Genomic DNA, 21,339 nt, shown 5'->3' on the forward strand with positions numbered 1-21,339 from the left:
GATCTCAAATTAGCAGCCTAATGTCACACCTAGAGAAACCTGAAAAACAAGAGCTAACCAATCCCAAGGTAGCAAAAGAAAAGAAATAACCAAAATTAGAGCAGAACTGAATGAAATGGAGATGAGAAAAACCATACAAACGATTTTTTTAAGTTGGTTCTTTGAAAGAACAAATAAGATTCAGACTTCTAGCTAGACTAAAAAAGAAGAAAAGGGAAAATATCCAAATAAACACAATCAGAAATGACCAAAAGGACATTACTACTGACCCCACAAAAATTCAAAAAATAAAAATAAAAAAACCTTCAGAGACTATTACCAACACCTCTATGCACACAAACTTAGAAAACCTAGAAGAAATGGGTAAACTCCTGGAAACATACCACCTCCCAAGACTGAACCAGGAAGAAACTGAGTATCTGAACAGATCCATAATAAGTTGCAAAACTGAATCAGTAATTAAAAACCTACCAAACAGAAGGCCCTGGACAAAATGAATTCATAGCCAAATTCTGTCACATGTATAAAAAAGAGGGGATGGCCATGGGTGGCTCATGCCTGTAATCCCAACACTTTGGGAGGCTAAGGCGGACAGATCACCTGAGGTCAGGAGTTTGAGTCCAGCCTGGCCAACATGATGAAACCCCGTCTCTACTAAAAATACAAAAATTAGCCAGGCATGGTGATGGGCGCCTGTAATCCCAGCTACTTGGGAGGTTGAGGCAAGAGAATCACTTGAACCCGGGAGGGGGAGGTTGCAGTGAGCCAAGATCACGCCATTGCACTCCCAGCTGGGCAATGAGTGAAACTCTGTTTTAAAAAAAAAGAAAAAAAATGAGGAGGTACCAATCCTACTGAAACTATTCAAAAAAAAAAAAAATCAAGGGATTCCTCCCTCATTCTATGAGGCCTGCATAATTCTGATACCAAAACATTTCAAACCACTATCCTTGATGAATGTAAGATGCAGAAATCCTCAATAAAATACTAGCAAACGGAATCCAGCAGCACATCAAAAAGCTAATCTACCATGCTCAAGTAGGATTTATTTCTGGGATGTAAGGTTGGTTCAACAGATGCAAATCAATAAATGTGATCACCACATAAATAGAACTAAAAATGAAAACTACATGATCAGCTCAATAGACACAGAAAAGGCTGTCGATAAAATTCAACATCGCTTTGTGTTAAAAATCCTCAATGAACTACTCATCGAAGGTGCATACCTCAAAATAATAAGAGTCATCCATGACAAACCCACAGCCAACATCATACAGAATGGACAAATGCTGGAAGCATTCCCCTTGAGAACCAGAACAAGACAAAGATGCCATCTCTCACCCCTCCTATTCAACATAGTACTGGAAGTCCCAGCCAGAACAATCAGGCAAGACAAAGAAATAAAAAGCATCCAAATAAGAAGAGAGGAAGTCAAATCATCTTTCTTCGCAAGATACTATACCTAGAAAACCCCACAGTCTCTGCTCAAAGGCTCCCAGATCTTATGAACAACTTCAGCAAAGTTTCAGAATACAAAAATCAATGCACAAAAATTAGTAGCATTTCTATACATCAATCACGTCTAAGCTGAGAGCCAAATCAAGAATGCAGTCCCATTCATGACAGCCACAAAAATAATAAAATACCTAGGAATACAGCTAACCAGGGAGGTAAATGATCTCTACAATGAGAATTATAAAACACTGCTGAAAGAAATCAGATATGACACAAACAAATAGAAAAGCATTCCATGCTCATGGATAGAAGAGTCAGTATTATTAAAATTACCATACTCCCCAAAGCTATTTACAGATTCAATGCTATTCCTATCAAACTATTAATGACATTTTTTCACAGAATAAGAAAAAAAATTCTAAAATTCATTTGGAATAAGAAAAGAGCCTGAATAGCCAAAGCAATCATAAGCAAAAAGAACAAACCTGGAGGCATCACACTACCCAACTTCAAATATACTACAAGGCTATAGTAACAAAAACAGCATGGTACTGGTACAAAAACAGACACACAGACCAATGAAACCCTTCTTTATTTCTAGGTTATGGAACCCAGAACACCTATAACTATCTGATCTTTGACAAAGCCAACAATAGCAAGCAATGGGGAAAGGATGGCCTATTCAAAAAATGGTGCTGGGATAACTGGCTACCATATGCAAAAGATTGAAAATGGACTCCTACTTTTTACCATATATAAAAATCAACTAAAGATGGATTAAAGACTTAAAAGTAAAACCTAAGACTATAAAGACCCTAAAAGAAAACCTAGGAAATACCATTCCACACATCAGCCCAGGCAAAGACTTCATGACAAAGACTCCAAAAAAATTTGCAACAAAAACACTGACAACTGGGCCTAATTAAACTAAAGAGTTTCTGCATAGCAAAACAAACTATCAACAGAATAAACAGACAACCCATAGAACAGGATAAAATATTTGCAAACTATGTATCTGACAAAGGTCTAATATTCAGAATCTATAAGGAACTCAAATCAACAAGTAAAAAACAACCCCATTAAAAAATGGGCAGGGACATGAACAGGCACTTCTCAAAAGAAGACATACTAGCAGCCAACAAACATATGAAAACATGCTCAATATAACTAATCAGTAGAGAAATGCAAATCAAAACCACAATGAGACAGCATCTCATACCAGTCAGAATGGCTGTTATTACAAAGTCAAAAAATAACACATGCCAGTGACATCGCAGAAAAAATGGAATGCTTATATACTGCTGGTGAGAATGTAATTTAGTTCAGCCACTGTGGAAAGCAGTCTGGAGATTCCTCAAAGAACTGAAAATAGAACTACCATTCAATCCAACAACTCCATTACTGGGTATATGCTCAAAGATACAAATTATTCTACCATAAAGACACATGCACACATGTTTATCACAACACTATTTACAATAACAAAGACACGGAATCAAGCTAGAAGCCCATCAACGGTGAACTGGATAAAGAAAATATGGTACAGATATACTACAGAATACTAAGCAGCTATTTTAAAAAATGAGATCATGGCCTTTGCAGCAACAAAAGATGGAACTGAAGGCCATAATCTAAGTAAATTAATATAGGAGCAGAAAACCAAACACTGCATGTTCTCACTTATAAGTGGAAGTTAAACATTCAGTACACATGGACACAGAAGGGAACAATAGACACTGGGGCCTCTTTGAGGGTAAAGGGTGGGAGGAGGGTGAGGACTGGAAAACTACCTACCAAATATTACACCGATTACCTGGGTGACAAAATTATCTGCACACCAACTCCTGTGACACACAATTTGCCTATGTAACGAACCTGCACATACACCCCTTGAACCTAAAATGAAAGTTGTGAAGAAAAAAAAGAAAATGGCCCCAAAAGACTTGCTCAATACAGTGTTGCCACAAAACTTCTATTTGGTTTTAAAAAAAAAAATCTGCAAAGTGCTATAAAGTACGACAAAACAAGGTAAGCCTGTACATAAATGAATAAATATTAGCAATTAAATTCAATGATATATAAAAAGGATAATCCATATCACAACCAAGTAAAGTTTATTTTAGGCATACAAAAGTTGTTGAACATTCTGAAATCAATCTGTGTGAACTCTTGGGCCTAGAGGACAACAGTGGCCACCAAATTTCAAATGTCTCCACATAACCTCTCAAGAAACAAACAAAAAATCAAGAGCACAAATAAATCCACATATGGCTCACATTTTCAGCACCACTAGGAAACAAAGATACCATGACCTTTGGATTATCTGTAAATAGAAAAACCAACCAAATTACAACAGCACTCCCAGGGCCCCCTATTGTAAGCCAATGGATGTGGTGACCAGAGGAAGAAAAGCTTAAGAGATCCCTTGGTGGGGGTGGGGGGAAGGAAAAAAAAAAATATATATATATATATAGAGAGAGAGAGAGAGAGAGAGAGCAAACTGGACTTAAACCAAAGCACAGGAAAAAACAAACGAACAAACAAACAAACAAGACAGAAAAAGGAAGCCCAACTAAATGCCAAACACAGGTTGGCATCTGATAGTTAAAGAACAGGCTTTGGCAAGGCACGGTGGCTCATGCCTCTAATCCTGGTGCTTTGGGAGGCCAAGGTGGGCAGATCACCTGAGGACAGGAGTTTGAGACCAGCCTGACCAACATGGAGAAACACCGTTTCTCCTAAAAATACAAAATTAGCCAGGCGTGGTGGCACATGCCTGTAATCTCAGCTACTCGGGAGGTTGAGGAGAATCCCTTGAACCTGGGAGGCGGAGGTTGTGGTGAGCCGAGATTGCGCCATTGCACTCCAGCCTAGGCAACAAGAGTGAAACTCTATCTCAAAAAAAAATAAAAATATAAATAAAATTTAAAAATAAAAAAAGGCTTTATAGGCTCGAAAGTGAAGAAAATAAAAAGTGAGAGCCTTGGTAAAGCCTTCCTACTGGGGAAGAATCAGATATATAGAAAATGAGTGATACCCCTTCAAGGTGTGGCAGTGAAAGGCCAAAGGGAAAGAAGAAAATGAGAGAAAGGTCAGGATCCTACAGAAATAAAAGAGAAACAAGACCCCAACCCATTCCCCATCATCATCCATAATGGAAATTGCAGAGAAGAGGGTGGAAACAACAGAAAGCAGGCTCTCAAAACTGGAACCCTGCCCTTGTAAGGAATGGGAATAGAAAAAAGCAGACCTGAGCCAGGCGCCATGGCTCACACTGAAGTCCTGGCTTTTTGGGAGGCTGAGGCAGGAGGACTGCCTGAGACCAGTTCAAGACAGTCTGGGCAACACAGCAAGACTCCTTCTCCAAAATATTTCTTAAAAGAAAAAGCAGACCTCTTGCACTCAACACTGTTAAAGATCAGAATAATAATTTCCTTTGAAGAGGGGAGATGAAGAAGCTTCTAGGGTGCTGGCCAAATTCTGCTCCTTGATCTGGATGCCAGTCACACGGGAGTGTCCCATGTGTGAAAATACATTCAGCTATATGATTATGATATTTACTTTTCTGTATATATAATATACTTCCGTTAAAAGTTTAAAAAAAGTAGATACCATGCCGGTTCTCTAGAGAATTATCATCTAAGAAACATGTAAGAGAACACACATGAACAACCAAAACAATCATTTTTGTTTTTTAAGGCCAGGGGAGAAAGGATAATAAACGGCACTGTTGGGCCATGACAGATAAGCAGAAGATAACATTTCAATGTGTTTTTTTTTGTTTCTGCCTAACATCCCTTCCTCATTTTGATCCACTCCTTCCACATTCCATGGTTATGCCGTTCAGTTCATGCAGTGCATCAGGGATAGCTCTGTCCACCTTCCCAGGGATGACCAAATAACCTATGCCTGATCAGGTTACAAAGACAGAGGTGAAAGCTATGTGACGCATGCCAGGCCAATCCTCCCTGGGGCTTTTATTGGAGCTATGAGGGAAAATACCCTCTTCCTCCAGGATCCTGAGGACAAAGTCTTTGTAAACCTGGAGCTAGTCAGGGGTTATCTTTCATGCCATGAAGATAAAATCAAATAAGAGAAAGGGGATAGCAAATACAGGGTGTGAACAGAGACAGGCAAATAAAAAGACAGAGACCTGTTGGCATTTCTTGAACACCTGAATTGAGCTATATGTAATCATTTACGTGGAATAAAACGCTCTTTTTCAGATGGACTAAAACAATGTTTTCTATGTGAGCCTCTTTGAGTTGGTTACGATTTTGCTACCTGGAGCTGAAAATCTAGTCTTAACACAAAACCTGAAAGAGAATTACCTGAGTATAGGAAAATTTAAAAAGCAACTCTCTTTTCATTTGTGAATATTGAGAACAGAGAATCTGTAAGTCTTCTCTCTGAACCTATGAAATAGTTCCTTCTGAGTTCACTGCATTAGTAACAGCTTACTCCTATTGGCAGACACTTCCTGGATCAACTAAAGAAAGGAAAAAACAGAATGCTGATGAGGAGGGAAGACAGAAGACTAAGTGGCATATTTAAATCATTTCAAATCTCTATTTTTAAAAATCTTAATTAGACTGTTTTAAAATGCTTCCTTCTAGCCAGTTTCAAAACAGTTAAGATCTGAAAAATTCTCAACTAAGGCAATTTATTAAATCATAGTGAAAAGTACACATTTTATTTTAAAACAGAAAAAGCTGTGGAAAATTTTCATGACATTCAGGTCACAGGTCACAACTGAAGGAAAAAATAAAATAAGAAATATTCTGTATTTGTTTAATACTCCTCCCTATTGAAAAATAAGATCTCAACTTCCAGACAGAGACGGATAGAAGGCTCATACCTCAATAAGCAGTCCCTCTTTTCCAACCATATTACAATGATAAACAAAATACACAAGAGATACCAAAAGGCACAACTGGGTTCAAACTTAAGATAAAAATCTCTGTGGCAAGTGGGATTTATCCTAGGAATTCCAGAGTGGTTCAATATAAGAAAATCAATGTAATATATCACATTAATAGAACAAAGAAGAAAAAAAGCACGATTGTTTCAAGTGATGCAGAAAAAGCATTTGTCAGAATCCAACACCCCTGCAAGAGAACATACAAAAAACTAGGAATAGAATAGAACTTCTTCAACATGATAAAGGGCGTCTATGAAAAACCAACAACTAACATCATATTCCACGGTAAGACTGAAATCTTTCCCCCTGAGATATTAGGAACAAGACAAGAATGTCTGCTTTCCCAATGTTCTTGTACATTGTACTGGAAGTTCTAGCCAGAGCATTAGGTGAGAAACAGAAATAAAAGCCATCCAAATTGAAAAGGAAGAAGGAAAACTACCTCTATTCTCAGAATTATAATCTTATACAGTTGCCCTTCAGTATCCACAGGGGATTGGTTCTAAGATTCCCTAAATACCAAAATCACATGACTTGCTTCCCTTTATCAAACCTAAACTTACTACGTTTTTCATATTATCTATCTATTTCCAAAGCCAAAAACTTTATCCTTTGGGTTTCTAAATATTTGAGTAACTCTTATTCATGGAATAAATCAACGGTCCAAGCTCCATACAAGGTCATGGTGTCTGAAATATGTCTGGACATCCCTGATAGCCTAGCACATATCTACCCAAGAATAAACTATAAAAAATGGTTTGGTACTGCTTATTATACCATTTACCAGAATGAAAATGTTTGCATCTCTTAATCTGAGTACTAACATTAAAAACAGTCTCACTGGTCAAAAATATCAACAAAATCTTCAAAGAAAAATTGGATATCAACAATATCCAGAAATATATTATGAAATGTCACTCATAATGTATGCAAGAGAAGAGAAGAGGAGAGGAAAGGAGGTAAAAGGGAAGGAGAGGAGAAGGAAGAAAATGAGAGAGGAAGAAAAGAAAAAGAGTGAGAAGGGCAGGGGGAAATAATGGGGTATTTTTTAAGTGTGGCATCAACATCAAGTTAAGTGAAAAGCAACAGGTATAACTATGGCAGCAAATCTACCAGATATTTTCAACAAGATATACACTACAAAATCATGGGTCATATTAGCATGCTATTAAGTTGACAGAAACATCTCATCTTGAAGGGCCGTCGCTCAATTTGATTCTATATTTTTAGAAAATAACCATTTTATATTCCCTATTACAGGGCCTGCTACATACAAGAAATAAATGCTTGTTGAACGATCAACTAGATGAATAGATGGCTGAGTGAAAACAAACAAATGGATAGAAGGAAAAATGACAAATACTCAAAATAAGAAAGTTTTCGAATATTCTACAATGGAGAGGATTTCCCACTTCTCCATCTTAAAATGCTAATCTAATTAGGAGGAACATGTGAGAAGTAGCATAGCACAATACGAAGAAAATATGATTTAGGCTCAGAAAGACCTAGATTAAAATCCTAGCTCAACTTTTACTAGTCTGTGTCCTTGAGCAAATTGCTTAATTTATGTAAGTCTTAGTTTTCTCCACCTATAAAACAGGGATCACAATATCTACCTTACAAAGACATCAAACCAGTACTTTTGGCACCTGGAACAAACTACACAAAACCAGCTCTCAAATCGACTCTGTAATTCATGATGTAGCCCACAGATGGGTGTTACTAACAATGCTCGCCATCTGGTAGCTTCCTGTTTTAAATAATTATTCTTGCTAACTAGGTGCCAAGCTTTTAGAATCATTATATTAAATGTTTGCACCCTCTAAATTTTGGTGTCCTTAGACAAAGTCCAGTATGGCCAGTCATAGTTCAACTTATAGGGTTCCTTTGAAGATTAAAAATAATGTAAGAAAAATACCTTGTACAGTGACAGGCATGTAATAAATTACTTAAACATTTTATTGATACCTTTATGTAATCCATTTACCACTCTATATTACCACAACCACTCCAATAAGCCCACACATAGATTAATCATATCCGCCACTTTCAGTAATATATAAACAAGATGGACAGGAAAGTGTGATATATATATTGCAACATCCTTTTCAAAAATTCAAGTTGATTCCTTCAACTCTGACTTTTGGATTTTCTCTCTTAAATCCATAAAGACCTGAGAATTTAGAAGAGTAGACAGTACTTTCATTCCAAGAACCATTTCTAAGAGGGAGTAAGTGAAGTGTCAGGTTCAAAGAGAATTCAAAGTTACCACTATCAGGGTATACTTATTCTCTGCCGGATGGGCAAAGAGAGCTGTTGCTATTGTGTTTTGCATGTGGTCTCAGCTGTGCAAATACCAGTTAAATAAGAAAAACATCAAGCCATCTTTATCAGACCTACTAACAACCCAGATAAACTTCTTTAGCATGAATAGTTTAGTAACAAAATAACAAAATTTGCCAACCCACAAGAATCTTTGTATAAAGCACTACTTAGCTCTGAAAGATTATTTTCTCTGTATTATCAGATATCCAGAAATACTTATTTTATTATAAGGCATGCCAATCCATGCCAATAAAGGTCACAAGAACAAATGTTATGAAGAGTTCAATTTAAATGATTTATACGTTTTACTGGCTATAGAGATATTTCACTAACAGTTTTGTCACCCCAGAACAAACTTTACCCAAGGAAACATCTCTTCTGAAAATAAAGGTCAAATCAAGCTCATAACTAGAGCCCCCAGTTTCCCCAGAAATTGAAGGACAATGTCCATATGTCTGTTAGGTGGTGACTAGTATGCTAGTACAGAATCCATGGACTGGAAGCACTGTCCTGATCTTACATTTGACACAGGGTCAAATGTGTAACCAGGAGGACTGAAACAAAGGTTCTTTTATATACTGGTTAAAAATTAGAATTCTATGATTGTGGTTCCCATAGTTTGTCTGAATAAAAATTGATCACATTATGAATAAACAATAAAAGACTAAAATCAATTTAGTCAGTTATTAACTTCTGGAATTGTGGCATATTAATAACAGAAACCAATCCAGAGCAGGAATGGATATTGTGCTTTCAAAAAGACAAACATGCATTAAATAGGAGATACATGGTTAAATGGTAATGTTCCTTAAGATAGCAGTCTAGTAGGTTTGGTATCAAGTTCTAGTGGAGAAATAATTCACCACCATAATCAGCAAAGTAACTAACCAAATGACACATTATTTGTTATTTTCTGACATGCATCTATAATTCTCATTTTGAAGCACAGATTTTTATTTTTCTGGTGCCATCAAGTGGTAACATTATGAAATGTTCTAAGATTAAATGGAAATAACTTAAAAAATGTCACACTGACCACACTGATGTGTTTTATTTGTGTCAATTAAACACCAGTGATGTTTTAGCACATAATTCTCTGAAAACAAATGGAAAAAATGTCAGAGCAGATTTTTTTATAACTCATACCCATTTTAAACTCCCAACCCAAAATGAGAGTTAAGGCAAAGAATAAAAATGAATAGATATTTAAGACCAGAATGCTCCACTAGCAAACAAAAAACCCAACAGATGGCCTGGTGCAGTGGCTCATGCCTGTAATCCCAGCACTGTGGGAGGCCAAGGCAGATAGATCACCTGAGGTCAGTAGTTCGAGACCAGCCTGGCAAACATGGTGAAACCCCGTCTCTGCTAAAAATACAAAAATTAGTTCGGCATGGTGGCACACACCTGTAGTACCAGCTACTAGGGAGGCTGAGGCAGGAGAATCACTTGAACCCCGGAGGCAAAGGTTGCAGCGAGCTGAGATCATACCACTGCCCTCCAGCCTGGGTGACAGAATGAAACTCTATCTCAAAAAAAAAAAACCTAACATTATAAAACCATTTGAAAAATAAAATTAGGGTGAAAATGATCTTTCCATCAAAGCAAGAAAACAAGTAACTTCAAAATTAGATATCAATTAGAAACCTTAAAAGTGATAGCTAATATTAATCATATCAAGATGACAAAATTAATGAGAAATGAATTTAGAATCAATTATTTGAAACTGTGTTAACAGGTTCCAAATGGTTATATAAGCAACTTTAGTAAGACAATAACTAATGAAAAAAGAAACAAGACTCCAGCTCCTCTTATTGCTATACACACAAAACATTAATCGCTGTTTGATCCTCAGGCTCACCGAAATTAAGTATCAATTGTGAAATCTGAATTCCCAGTTGAAGATGGCAAACTGAACACATTTCTTTAGCTATTCTCCCTCCAGAAACTCTATTAACATGGCAGTCAAAAATTTCTTTAAGACAAAACCCCACAAGAACAAAGAAACTGAGAAGGTAACAGCAACAAAATTTTAGAATATAAAAGCTGCCATGGAATATAATTTTTAAAAAAAAAGGTAGATGGATGAGAAGTTACTAAAAGGGAATCAAGAAAGTTGCCTGATTTACATGGTGTGGTAAAACTCTCCAAAAATTCAGGAATTGGTGGCATTAGGAAGTGGGAGTGAAACCTAAAAACGAGAAATGGTCAAAATCCTGGTTAAGAAGCAGTTAGGACCCTCCATATACAGGCAGGTACACCATTTTATAAAACTGAAAGTTTATACTCCAGAAATAACAAAAGGCTTCTGGACTACAGGATACTAGGCATAGTGAGAAGTACTGTAGTAAAAAGTGTTAGTAATACAGGAGACTGGTAATCTGAATGGTACCGACAAACCCAAGACCGCAGAACAATGAAAATGATGATCTTCTGTAAATGAAACCACTGGAAGAATGTCAATATCAATCTTTGATTACTGCATCCAAAAAGTCATGCAACTAAATGCAGAATGCTTCATTCTGCTTTTATAAGGAAAAATTTAAGGGTTAAAACAATAGCTGATACTTCAAAAAAGTAAGTTCTATATACAGACATTCAGTTACAGTCAGCTCTACATGTCCCACATCACCTCCATTAATTAAATGAGAATTTACTACAACTACAAAGAACAGAACAGTCGGCAAACCCAAGAATCTTTTATGCTCTTAGTTTAAAAATCCATTTCATTTTGTCTCTTCAGGTCATCAAGAATCTCTGTGAATTACTCCTGAGAGAGATGAAGGCCGGTAAAACACTGCCTTTTCAAATCAGAAAAGAAAGATTATTATTCATACAAGAGACTTCAAGACATGCTGACTTTTTTTTAAATCCTGTTTTTGTGGATTAATTGAGTAAAAGTAGAGGGTTAAGTACCTCCGATAATGTCTAACATCTCAAGGAACTTAAAGTATATATCCATATATAGGTCTTTTAAGCTTCAGTAATTTCTCATTTTCAGTATTATTTCCGTAAGACTATACAGAAGATATATGTATGTACTTTTTTTTCCCACATACCAACAAAAGAGCATGCCAAAACATAATATACATAAAACCATACCTTGAACACCTTCTAGGAGTAAATCAACTCCCTTCCTATAAAAATCAGAAGCAGCTTCATAGTCATCTTCTTCTTCCTTTTTTAAAGCCAGCTTTATTAATTCTCCTGCTTTCTCCAAATAATCTCTCTTGCCAAGCTTCGGCTTTAAACTGCCAGGAAAGAGGCTACGACTTTCCCGTTCTTCTTCTGTTTTGCTCTGTTCACTGTCAGAAGCAACAGCCCCTAGTGCTGAAGAATCCGAAGAAAGACTGAGACCAAAAGTTCTAATGGGAGAATTTTGATTGGAAGCCATTCCATCATCTAACTCAGCAAGAGAATCCACATCAACAGTAAGAGATACCAGATCACTGTCACTGGAGAAGCCTAGAAATATGATCACAATAGTAAACAGATATTAAATTGAGAATCAGCCAAACGAATACAAATCATGCTAATTATTCATTTTTCATATTATCCAAGTCAATTTGGAAGGCTGTAATTTACTGATGGAAGTCAGTGTCTAGCAATTTGTTTAGGCTTAGTCCATTCATTTTACTGTCTCTCTATAACTCTGGAAGACAACTTCTTGCCTTAATCATCAAACTAAAATTGAAGACAAATCTTTATCTAGTTTGGTTGCCAAAAAGAGCCTTTACCACAAGATCCTGTAAGCTATTTACAGAAAGCTGTTGCCTGTACACATAGTTGCTATAAATAATAGCATTTTAATAAAGGAAAAAGCACTTGAATCTCAGCTCTCTTTTTTTTGTTTTGTTTTTGTTTTTGAGAACAGCATCTTGCCATGTTGCCCAGCTGCACTCCAACTCCTGGGCTCAAGCAATCCTCCCACTTCAGCCTCCCGAGTAGCTTAGATGGCATGAGCCACCAAGCCCAGCGCCAGCTCTTAAAACTTACTGTGTGACCAACAGCAGGTTACTTAATAGTATTACTTATTATGCAAGTCTTTAAATGAGGAATAGAGTTAATGCATATAAAGCATAATAGACTATCATTATAACTTTTATAACAATTACATAAACAGGTTGAATATCCTTCATCTGAAATGCTCAGGACAGAAGTGTTTCAGATTTCAGATTTTCAGATTAGGGATACTCAACCTGTAACTATATAACAACTACACAATGTGTCCTCAGAAGTGTGCTTTTAGGTAACCATCCGTAACTGGAAAATGTATGCTATTTAGCATTTTTTAAAAACTGAATTTTTAGACATTTTCATCTCAGCCTCTTCTACAAGCTTCTGGAAAGGTATATTTCCACCTTAGTTTTCAGACAAAAAAGAGGTAATAGGTGCTACTGAATTATTTAGCAGTGAAAATTCCTTCTCCTAGTTCATATAACTGACATCATGGTAAATGAGCATGATCCACAATACATATCAGACTTTCTGCTCCCAGGACTGCCTTTTATATTCTTCAAAATGATTGTGGACTCTAAAAAGCTTTTGTTCATGTGAATTTTATCTGTGAATATTTATTAAATACCAATATTGATATTTACAAAAGAAGTCTAGAAATGTATAAAATAAAGCATTAAAGCCCCATTACATGTTAACATAATTTTTATGAAAAATAACTATATTTTCCAAAACAAAAAAAGTTAGTGAAAGAAGTGGCATTGTTTTACATTTTTGCACTGTTTTACATTGTTTTACATTTTTGTTAATGTCTGGATTAACAGCAGATAGCTAGACTCTCATATCTGATTCTGCTCACAATCTGTTGTCATATGTTGTTTTGGATGAAAGATATGAAGGAAATGTCACATAGATAATGTAACTGAAAAAGAAACAAGTATTAGCCTTTTCAAATAATTATGAATATTGTTCTTTGATACTACACCAAAACTCAACAAGTGATAGGTTTTTAAAGCTTAGTTGTAATGTGGAATATAAAATCCTATGAATGAAATTTCTGTTTCTGTTACATTCAAATCCATTGGTCTGTCTTGCACACTGAATGGATCTTTTATCTATGCATGAATTTATAACATCACACATTGGTCATCCTGAAAATACTGGTTCCCTTAGTTATAAAGATCTTCGAAATGTTGACAGCACATTTCATTATCCCAAAAAATCATATGTCAACATTTCATTATCTACCAATCTCATCAGAAAACTATTTAAGTATTGGGAAACTGTCAAACCCAAAGTGGCAGACAGAGGTTATCTGAAAATCCTAATTTTGAATTGAAAACTCCAATTTTATGATTGGCAACAAATAATATCAGTTGTTTTCCTTGAAGTGTCAGCTTACTTCGCTCCCTTTCAAGAAAAAAAGTGTCAAATACACAAGTCTGAATAATGACAGTTTGTTAATTGTTCTTTCAAGCAAAATGGTGTCCCATGAAAAAAGCAGCTAGTTCAGCTAATGGCTCAAACAACTGCATAAGTGCTTTTCCTCAAGACGACCATGGTAGTTCAGTATGCAGAGTGCTTTATGTATAATTCTCATTTTTTCACACAGCATATTAAAAAGACAAGTGACAAGGGTTAAGATTTAACAAAATGTAACAGTTTCTACTACTTAGGAAAAATTAGCATTGGTTTTATAAGTATGTGCAATGAGTACTGTTACAGTTTGGTGACACTGCCTTGATTCATGCCCAAGCACAGCAGTTTCACCTACCACGGCTTTTGCATCATCAGGGCAAATGTCAATATGGTGAAAAGACAAAGAATGTCCTGGCATTATTATCAAAACAGTTTTGCTTTATGAACTCCCTGAAAATATCTCAGAAACACCCAGAGATCTGAAGATTACATTTGAGAGCCAGTGATCTATACCATTAAATAAGACTGACAACAGAGTTATATAAAAACTAGTTTGGAAATAACTATGAGATCTGCATTCACCACTGAACATTATCTGCCAAGTTTCTCAGGGAAAAAAAATTAAAAAGAAAATGATATCCTCAGGATTATATACTAAATCAAAATTAAAAGTGGATTAGACTATACAATTCTAGATCAGGGATCAGCAAGCTTTTTCTATAAAGGGCCAGAAAGTAAATATTTTGGGCTTTGCAGGCCACATGTGGTCTCTGTCACCACTCAACACTGCCGTTGTAGTGCAAAAGCAGCCATAGACAATATATAAATGAATAAGCATGGCTGTGTTCCAGTAAAACTTTATTTACAGACATTGAAGTGTGAATTCCTTATAATTTTCCCATCACAAAACCACAAAATCATATTCTTTTAATTTTTTTAACTATTTAAAAATGCAAAAACCATTCTTAGTTTTCAGGCCATACAAAAACAGGTGGCAGGCCAGATTCAGCCCATAGAACACAGTTTTGCCAACCCCTATTTTAAATTCAAATTGCCTACTTCATATCAAATAAAGTAAGTTAGGGTAAAAACATGTTACTGGCCACTAAGCTCAAATTTCTAATCAGCTTTAGATGCTGCTTTGGCACCCTGTCAATATATATCCTCATTTTCAACTTTTTTTTCAACTTATTAGAATGCCCAAAAAGAACAAATTCTATTCCCAAAAAGCAACATATTTCATTAAACCGACAATCTCAAATGAGATTCATTGAGCCTAGTGAAAATCTTTTCAGTCCTCTGACATTTCAGCCATACAGACAGTAACAGTACTTCATAATAAGAATCTTTTATAGCAATCTACAGTTATTTATCTACTATCCTAAGAAATATATATAAATTTTATGAGATTTTTCTTGTCATTTTAAATATTTTATGTATTTCAATGTAAACTTATTTCCTTAAATGATGCCAATATATAATCTAGCCCATTGAAACTGATAAACAAATAGATAAGGTTGAAAAAAGTTCTGGTTTATATAGCTAATCACAAAAGAAAGGAAATGCTGTATTAGAGATCTCTTTTGTCTGTTCTCTGGTATCTTGTCACTATAACCTTCACACCATCTATCACATTGTTCTGTTTCATGTTTTGCCCCATTTTTCCTTTTAACAATAACAATAACACCAAAGGGCAAGCAGGCAAAGTTATGTATACTCTGTTTCTTGGCTTTTGACCACAAAAAACTGGTACCATAGTCATATTTCCTCTTACCTTTCAAATCATATTTTATTAGCAATGAGAATCATGATTAAATGAGATTAGATCAAAAAAGTAAGACCATTAAAATACCTAGAGAGAAAGATAGTAAGATTAAGTAAATAAACATTCTATACAAAGTGTTCCTTTTCAAATTCTAAATAATTTCTTAATTCGGCATCTTTAAAAGCAAGCAAACACACACACACACACACACACACACACACACACACACACACACACACACCAGCAGATAAAAAAGAGAAATTTATATAGCCAAACCAGAAGAAGCAAAGAGAAATAAAAAGACATCTACTTTAACCTTTTTAGAGGACAATTTGCCAATGCATATCAAAAGCGCAAAATTGCTTCTTTCACCCAGAAATTCAGCAATTTATACCAAAACCTATCAGAGGTGTACAAAAAAGATCTACATACAAGAATGTCCATCTGTCCATCACAAAAATTAGTAAAAATGTGGCAATAACAAATTCCTAATAATAGATTACGATATCTCCTTATGATAAAATATTATACAGCTATTAAAATCATTTTATAGAATATTTAATGCTAAAGTCTTATATTATGCAAAAACAACAAACTACAAATGAGTATGTATACTATAATTCTACTTTAAAAACAAACACACAGAAAAAAGGCTAGAAACATACACTAACTATTAACAGTGATTTTCTGTGTATGGTAAGATTATAGGTAATTCTATAATATAGAATTTAATAATATACTTTGTGTATGGTAAGCCCTTAAGTTCAGTATCTGAAAGATATCAAAAGAGATGCATCAAGGGCCAATATTGGGAATTTATTTGAGTAAAAGAAAGTTATACAGGCATCATTTGTGAAATATAAACCTCTATGGATCAACCAGCAGCTAGCGTCAAGAATTCCAAACTTAAAAAAGGAGTTAGACACGAGTACAAAGACAGATCTGTTTAAAGCAGGCAAACCCCTGACACCTCTTCCTTGCCCACCTTATTCCTTTAATTATCCTCTTGAAGTTGCATCTTACCATGCCTGAAAAGCCTAACCCTACCATATCTCCTCGACCACACAATGCAACCAATCATCTTCTAGTACTCACTGATATCTTTCTCTTCCATATTTAAGCAGTTTCTAAATTCCCTTCTTCTCAATGACGTATTCTCCGGCCAGCTCGAGGAAGATAACATTTAAAAACTCCTTTCACCACCACAGCAATGAATCTTATTTATAAACATATTATATGTAAATATTCAATGCCTAGTTTATTTATATTATATACTTAACACATCTGCTTAATACAGTGCTTGTTCAACTCCTAGAAATCACACTACAATTCAACTTATTTCATACAAAACTATATATAAATATCATACGAAACGCAAACTAGCTCCCTGAAGCCCAGAAAGAAAGTTAACAAGAAAGATACAGGGAGCAACAAGCAAGTGACAGGTTCTCAGTCTAGGTAGGAAGGACATTGTGGATAAGGCAGGGCAATCATTGACATTTGACATAATACAGAGACTATTTGTCAAAAGTTAAACCAACCTGAAGTCAACCCCATACTTAAAGAGGCCCTCTGGGCCATCACAAGAGTAAAAGGTGCATCCTTCACCAACACCATCAAGGCAAAAACCTAAGCTTTTTTTGGAAGTGATACAAGGGGAAAAAGTCAAAGGTTCTATGAAAGCGTTCTGCCTCCAGGTTCGTATCACAGAAATTCAAGTCTCAGGGCTATTAGAGGGCCCCAGGTGACTTGTTAAAAAGCAGCTACAGACATAGGCGTTTATTTAGCATCCCAGTTCACCTACCTACCCTTACCTCTGTGCTTTGAACTGCTCAGAGTAGGGCAGTATAGTGAAATCTGTCTAGGACACCATCTCTGAAAGACAGGCCCCAGGGGAACAGGTTGAGTTGCCATAGAATAAATCTTTATACTATAAACTATCAGAAATCTGTATTTGAAGACCATCTGTAAAAAGAGATCGGTTTCCTTTAGAACAACAGGTGGTCTCTCATGGGTGACTATATATAAAATACATGGCCTCATTATTATTAGCTGATAGCTTTCACTGAGCCCTGAGGTTCAAATATTGCCATAGTCAACAAAAAGGAATTTCTATTTTTCCTAGTAGCAATGACTCATGCTCCATGCACAAAGCAAGTTATCTAGCCAGTAGAACAAAGGTTACCCTAAAGTAGAAGACATACATATCAGTTTCCATTAAGAAAGAAGCCCTTATAAATATGATTTTAAGTGAATACCTAAATCCAAAGCTTAATGCTAGTTAAGATTCCTGTATGTGATTCCCTATTCATCATTTAGTAATAGCTATTGTTACAAAAAAGAACCTTTCCTTTGAAGTTTCACATTTTTATAACGTTCTTGGGTCATGTCTATTATGCTTCATCCTTGAAAATGTACAAAAAGAGCCTCAGAATACCTCGTACAGATTTGGTAAAACAACAAAATAAGCCCAGAAAACAACACAGCAATCTTAATTACAACCCTAATACTGCTATCTTATCATAATAAAGATCCATCACTTGGCTTCATTTTTTGCCAAATGAACTTTATACTCTGCTACTCTCCATAACTTTCTCTAGCCTCCAGGACATCAAGCCCATTACCAGTAGGCAAGTAGCTCATGCTGAGTTTTCTATACCAAATATGTCTTCTCCCCGCCTCCCCTCCATAAAATGAAATCTCTTCATTTCAAAATATAGTTCTGTGAGTGCTATCAAATACCTGGAGTATCTTAGGTACATGGCTAAACTTCTCTGAAATTCAAACTCTGTAATTGTGAAATAAGACATTTAAGTGTATCATTTATAATGATTCCCATGGCATACCATGAATTTTCTGTTATTTGTCCCACCCAACCCCTAAACTCCTAATATCCAATATTATCCTCAATAGCCCTAGAATTTGTAAGAGTCAATATTTATCATCAGTGTCATGTGTATCATTTACACACACTGGTACATTCTCATTTGTGGCTATCTTGGGGGGAGAAAATGACCTGTTGTTTTTTGTCAAGCTCCACTACCAAGGAAAATTCAACTGGGGGCAGGGAATAAAAATAAGTTGGGTAAATAAGCACATAACAGAAAAAAGAATCTCTTCAAGCTGAGTATGCAAGAGATATTCTAACATACATAACACCAAAGGGCCTAGAAAAATACCAGTAACAAGATTTAGAGTTCTTATGGTGCCACCTAGTGGACATTTGCACTTAATTTTACTTTAAATTACTTGCACTTTCTATAAATTTACATTTAAATTAATATTTAATACTTTCTGTATTTTGTCATCTCACACTATATTATGTAGTAAATAGACTTTAAGTTTGTCTTGAAAATAGATTTAGGTTATTAAGTAACCAATCATGTGACAAATATTCCTATTTAAAATGATCTTGCCTCAAAGTGTCAAGTTTAAATCTATTAAATGAAAATAACACAAATAATAAGACAAAATAAATGGTATTTCGATACAGATTTTTTCAAACTTAAATAACTATACACCTTTCCAATTAGACCAACCAGTGCTTTAAATATAATCAACGCCATTCAATTTAACACAGTTTAATCACAATCTTCATGTCTGTCTACACACCGTAAAGAATTATTAGGTGACTGTAACCACAAAGACAAATTGAGTGATCAGCTTATTGCATGTAGCAGATCTTAAGAATTAATATTCTTAAATGTCTCCTGGAATAACAAAATCTACCCCCACCTGCCATCAAATAAACATACAAATCTTGACCTTAATGTCATTTAAGGGATCCATTACAAAGACGAGCAATAGATGCTATCCTCAAAATGCACATTTCATTTACTTTAAAATAGTTAATTCAAGACAGTTTAATAGATCCTTTCGTGTCTCTACAATAGTTACAATAAGCACTTGAGGAGTTCTTAATTCACAATTTCCAGCCAAAAAAAGGTGGGGGTAGATTTTGTTATTCCAGAAGACATTTAAGCATATTCATTCTTAAGATATGCTACATACAATAAGCTGATCATTCAATTTTTCTTTGTGGTTACAATTACCTAATTATTTTCTCTCATTTGCTGCATGAACCAGAAAAAATGTCCCTCCCCAAACTGAAAAGTGATGTATTAGGAACAGGAAATGACACAGGTTACCAGATGAGACTATACCAACATCCAAGTCTCTGATATCAAGGCCAGCATGGCAGTAAAGCAATCTATACCCTTCAAAAAGGCCAACAGGTGAGAGAAATATGTCAAGGAGCTCAACTGATATGCACCGATTTGGGCAGGTTTCTACAAATGTCCTAGTAATTTCACGGCTAAATTTAATTCAAGGAAAAGACATAAGTTGAAATAGACATAATGGAAATAAGATGTTAGCAACCAATTACATCTTCTTTCATCTTTGAAAAAATATAGTTTAACTTCTTTGAACAAAGGAGATAAAGAGTAACCAGGATTTCATTTTTAAAATGTAAAACAGTATTTTGTTTAAAAACCTACTAAATAATTTCTTAATTTTCAATTTCATATTAAACAAAATATATTTACCAGTTTATCACCAAATTATTTTTTACAAAACCTTAAAGGGGTTTCTCTATCCCATGCTACCACAAAGTAACTGTAATTTTAAAAAACAGGCCAAGCACAGTGGCTCACACCCATAATGCAAGCACTTTGGGAGGCCAAGGCAGGAGAATCACTTGCGTCTAAGAGTTCGAGAGCTGCCTGGGCAGCACAGTGAGACCCCATTTCTACAAAAAATTTAAAAAGAAAAATTAGCCAGGCATGGTTGTGCCTGCCTGTAGTCCCAGCTACTCAGGAGGCTGAGGAAGGAGAATCACTTGAGCCCAGGACATGAAGGCTGCACTAAGCCTGGGTAACACGGTGAGACCCTATCACAAAACAAATAAACAGACACCCAGATCTTCATGTTTTCCTCAGAAAACTTTCATTTCAAAGTATATTAGGATCTGTTGACTGCATTTTAAGGTATTAACAAAAATAATGATCACTTCACCTCTACCTCTGTTCTCTGAGAAGTGATCAACTTGCCATGTCACTCTAACTGTAACTAAAGAACATTGAAACAGCAGACTATATATTAAGATTTACCCCCTCTGCCTCACTCCACCAGCTAGCTAATTCACAAATATGAAAAATGACAATCCACCTTTAAAACATGGCTTAAAATAGTACATTTAGAGAAGTTTTCATGGGGTGAATCACTTCCTCACATTTTAGCTCTAAATCCAAAACACAAGCATTTGTCACCACGATCCCTCTAACAACCCTCCATTTCACTGCGTACCTGTGGGGCTTGGCTGGCTGCTGGCTTTCCTGCTCTTTTGCTACTAGATGTTCCTCTCCCTGGTTGTCTCCAGAGTTTGCAGACCTTTTGGTATGAAGTAAATCTTCCACTTTCCCACTATGCCAAACAATCTTACGATATTTAAAAGCCATTTTCCCTCTCAAATAACAATGAATTTGCAAGCTGTCTG

At 35.6% G+C, this 21,339-nt stretch overlaps 1 protein-coding gene across 16 annotated transcripts in view; it reads right to left on the reverse strand.

The window, feature by feature from the left end:
• RPS6KC1 (ribosomal protein S6 kinase C1) overlaps positions 1–21,339 on the reverse strand; it is a 213,303-nt gene that overhangs the window by 129,513 nt on the left and 62,451 nt on the right. For 10 of the 16 annotated variants that reach the window (XM_003814160.5, XM_055108240.2, XM_063597223.1 and 7 more), the window contains one exon: positions 11,804–12,166. The exons of 4 other annotated variants lie outside the window; for them this stretch is intronic. In XM_003814160.5, coding sequence (XP_003814208.1) covers positions 11,804–12,166 — 363 coding nt within the window. Of the gene's footprint in view, positions 1–11,803; positions 12,167–15,851; positions 15,930–21,339 lie in introns of those variants that run through there. 2 more of the 16 variants (XM_055108247.2, XM_034946740.3) reach the window with 2 other exon arrangements.

Source organism: Pan paniscus, chromosome 1 (assembly GCF_029289425.2).
Source record: "Pan paniscus chromosome 1, NHGRI_mPanPan1-v2.0_pri, whole genome shotgun sequence".
Classification (NCBI taxonomy): Eukaryota; Metazoa; Chordata; class Mammalia; order Primates; family Hominidae; genus Pan; species Pan paniscus.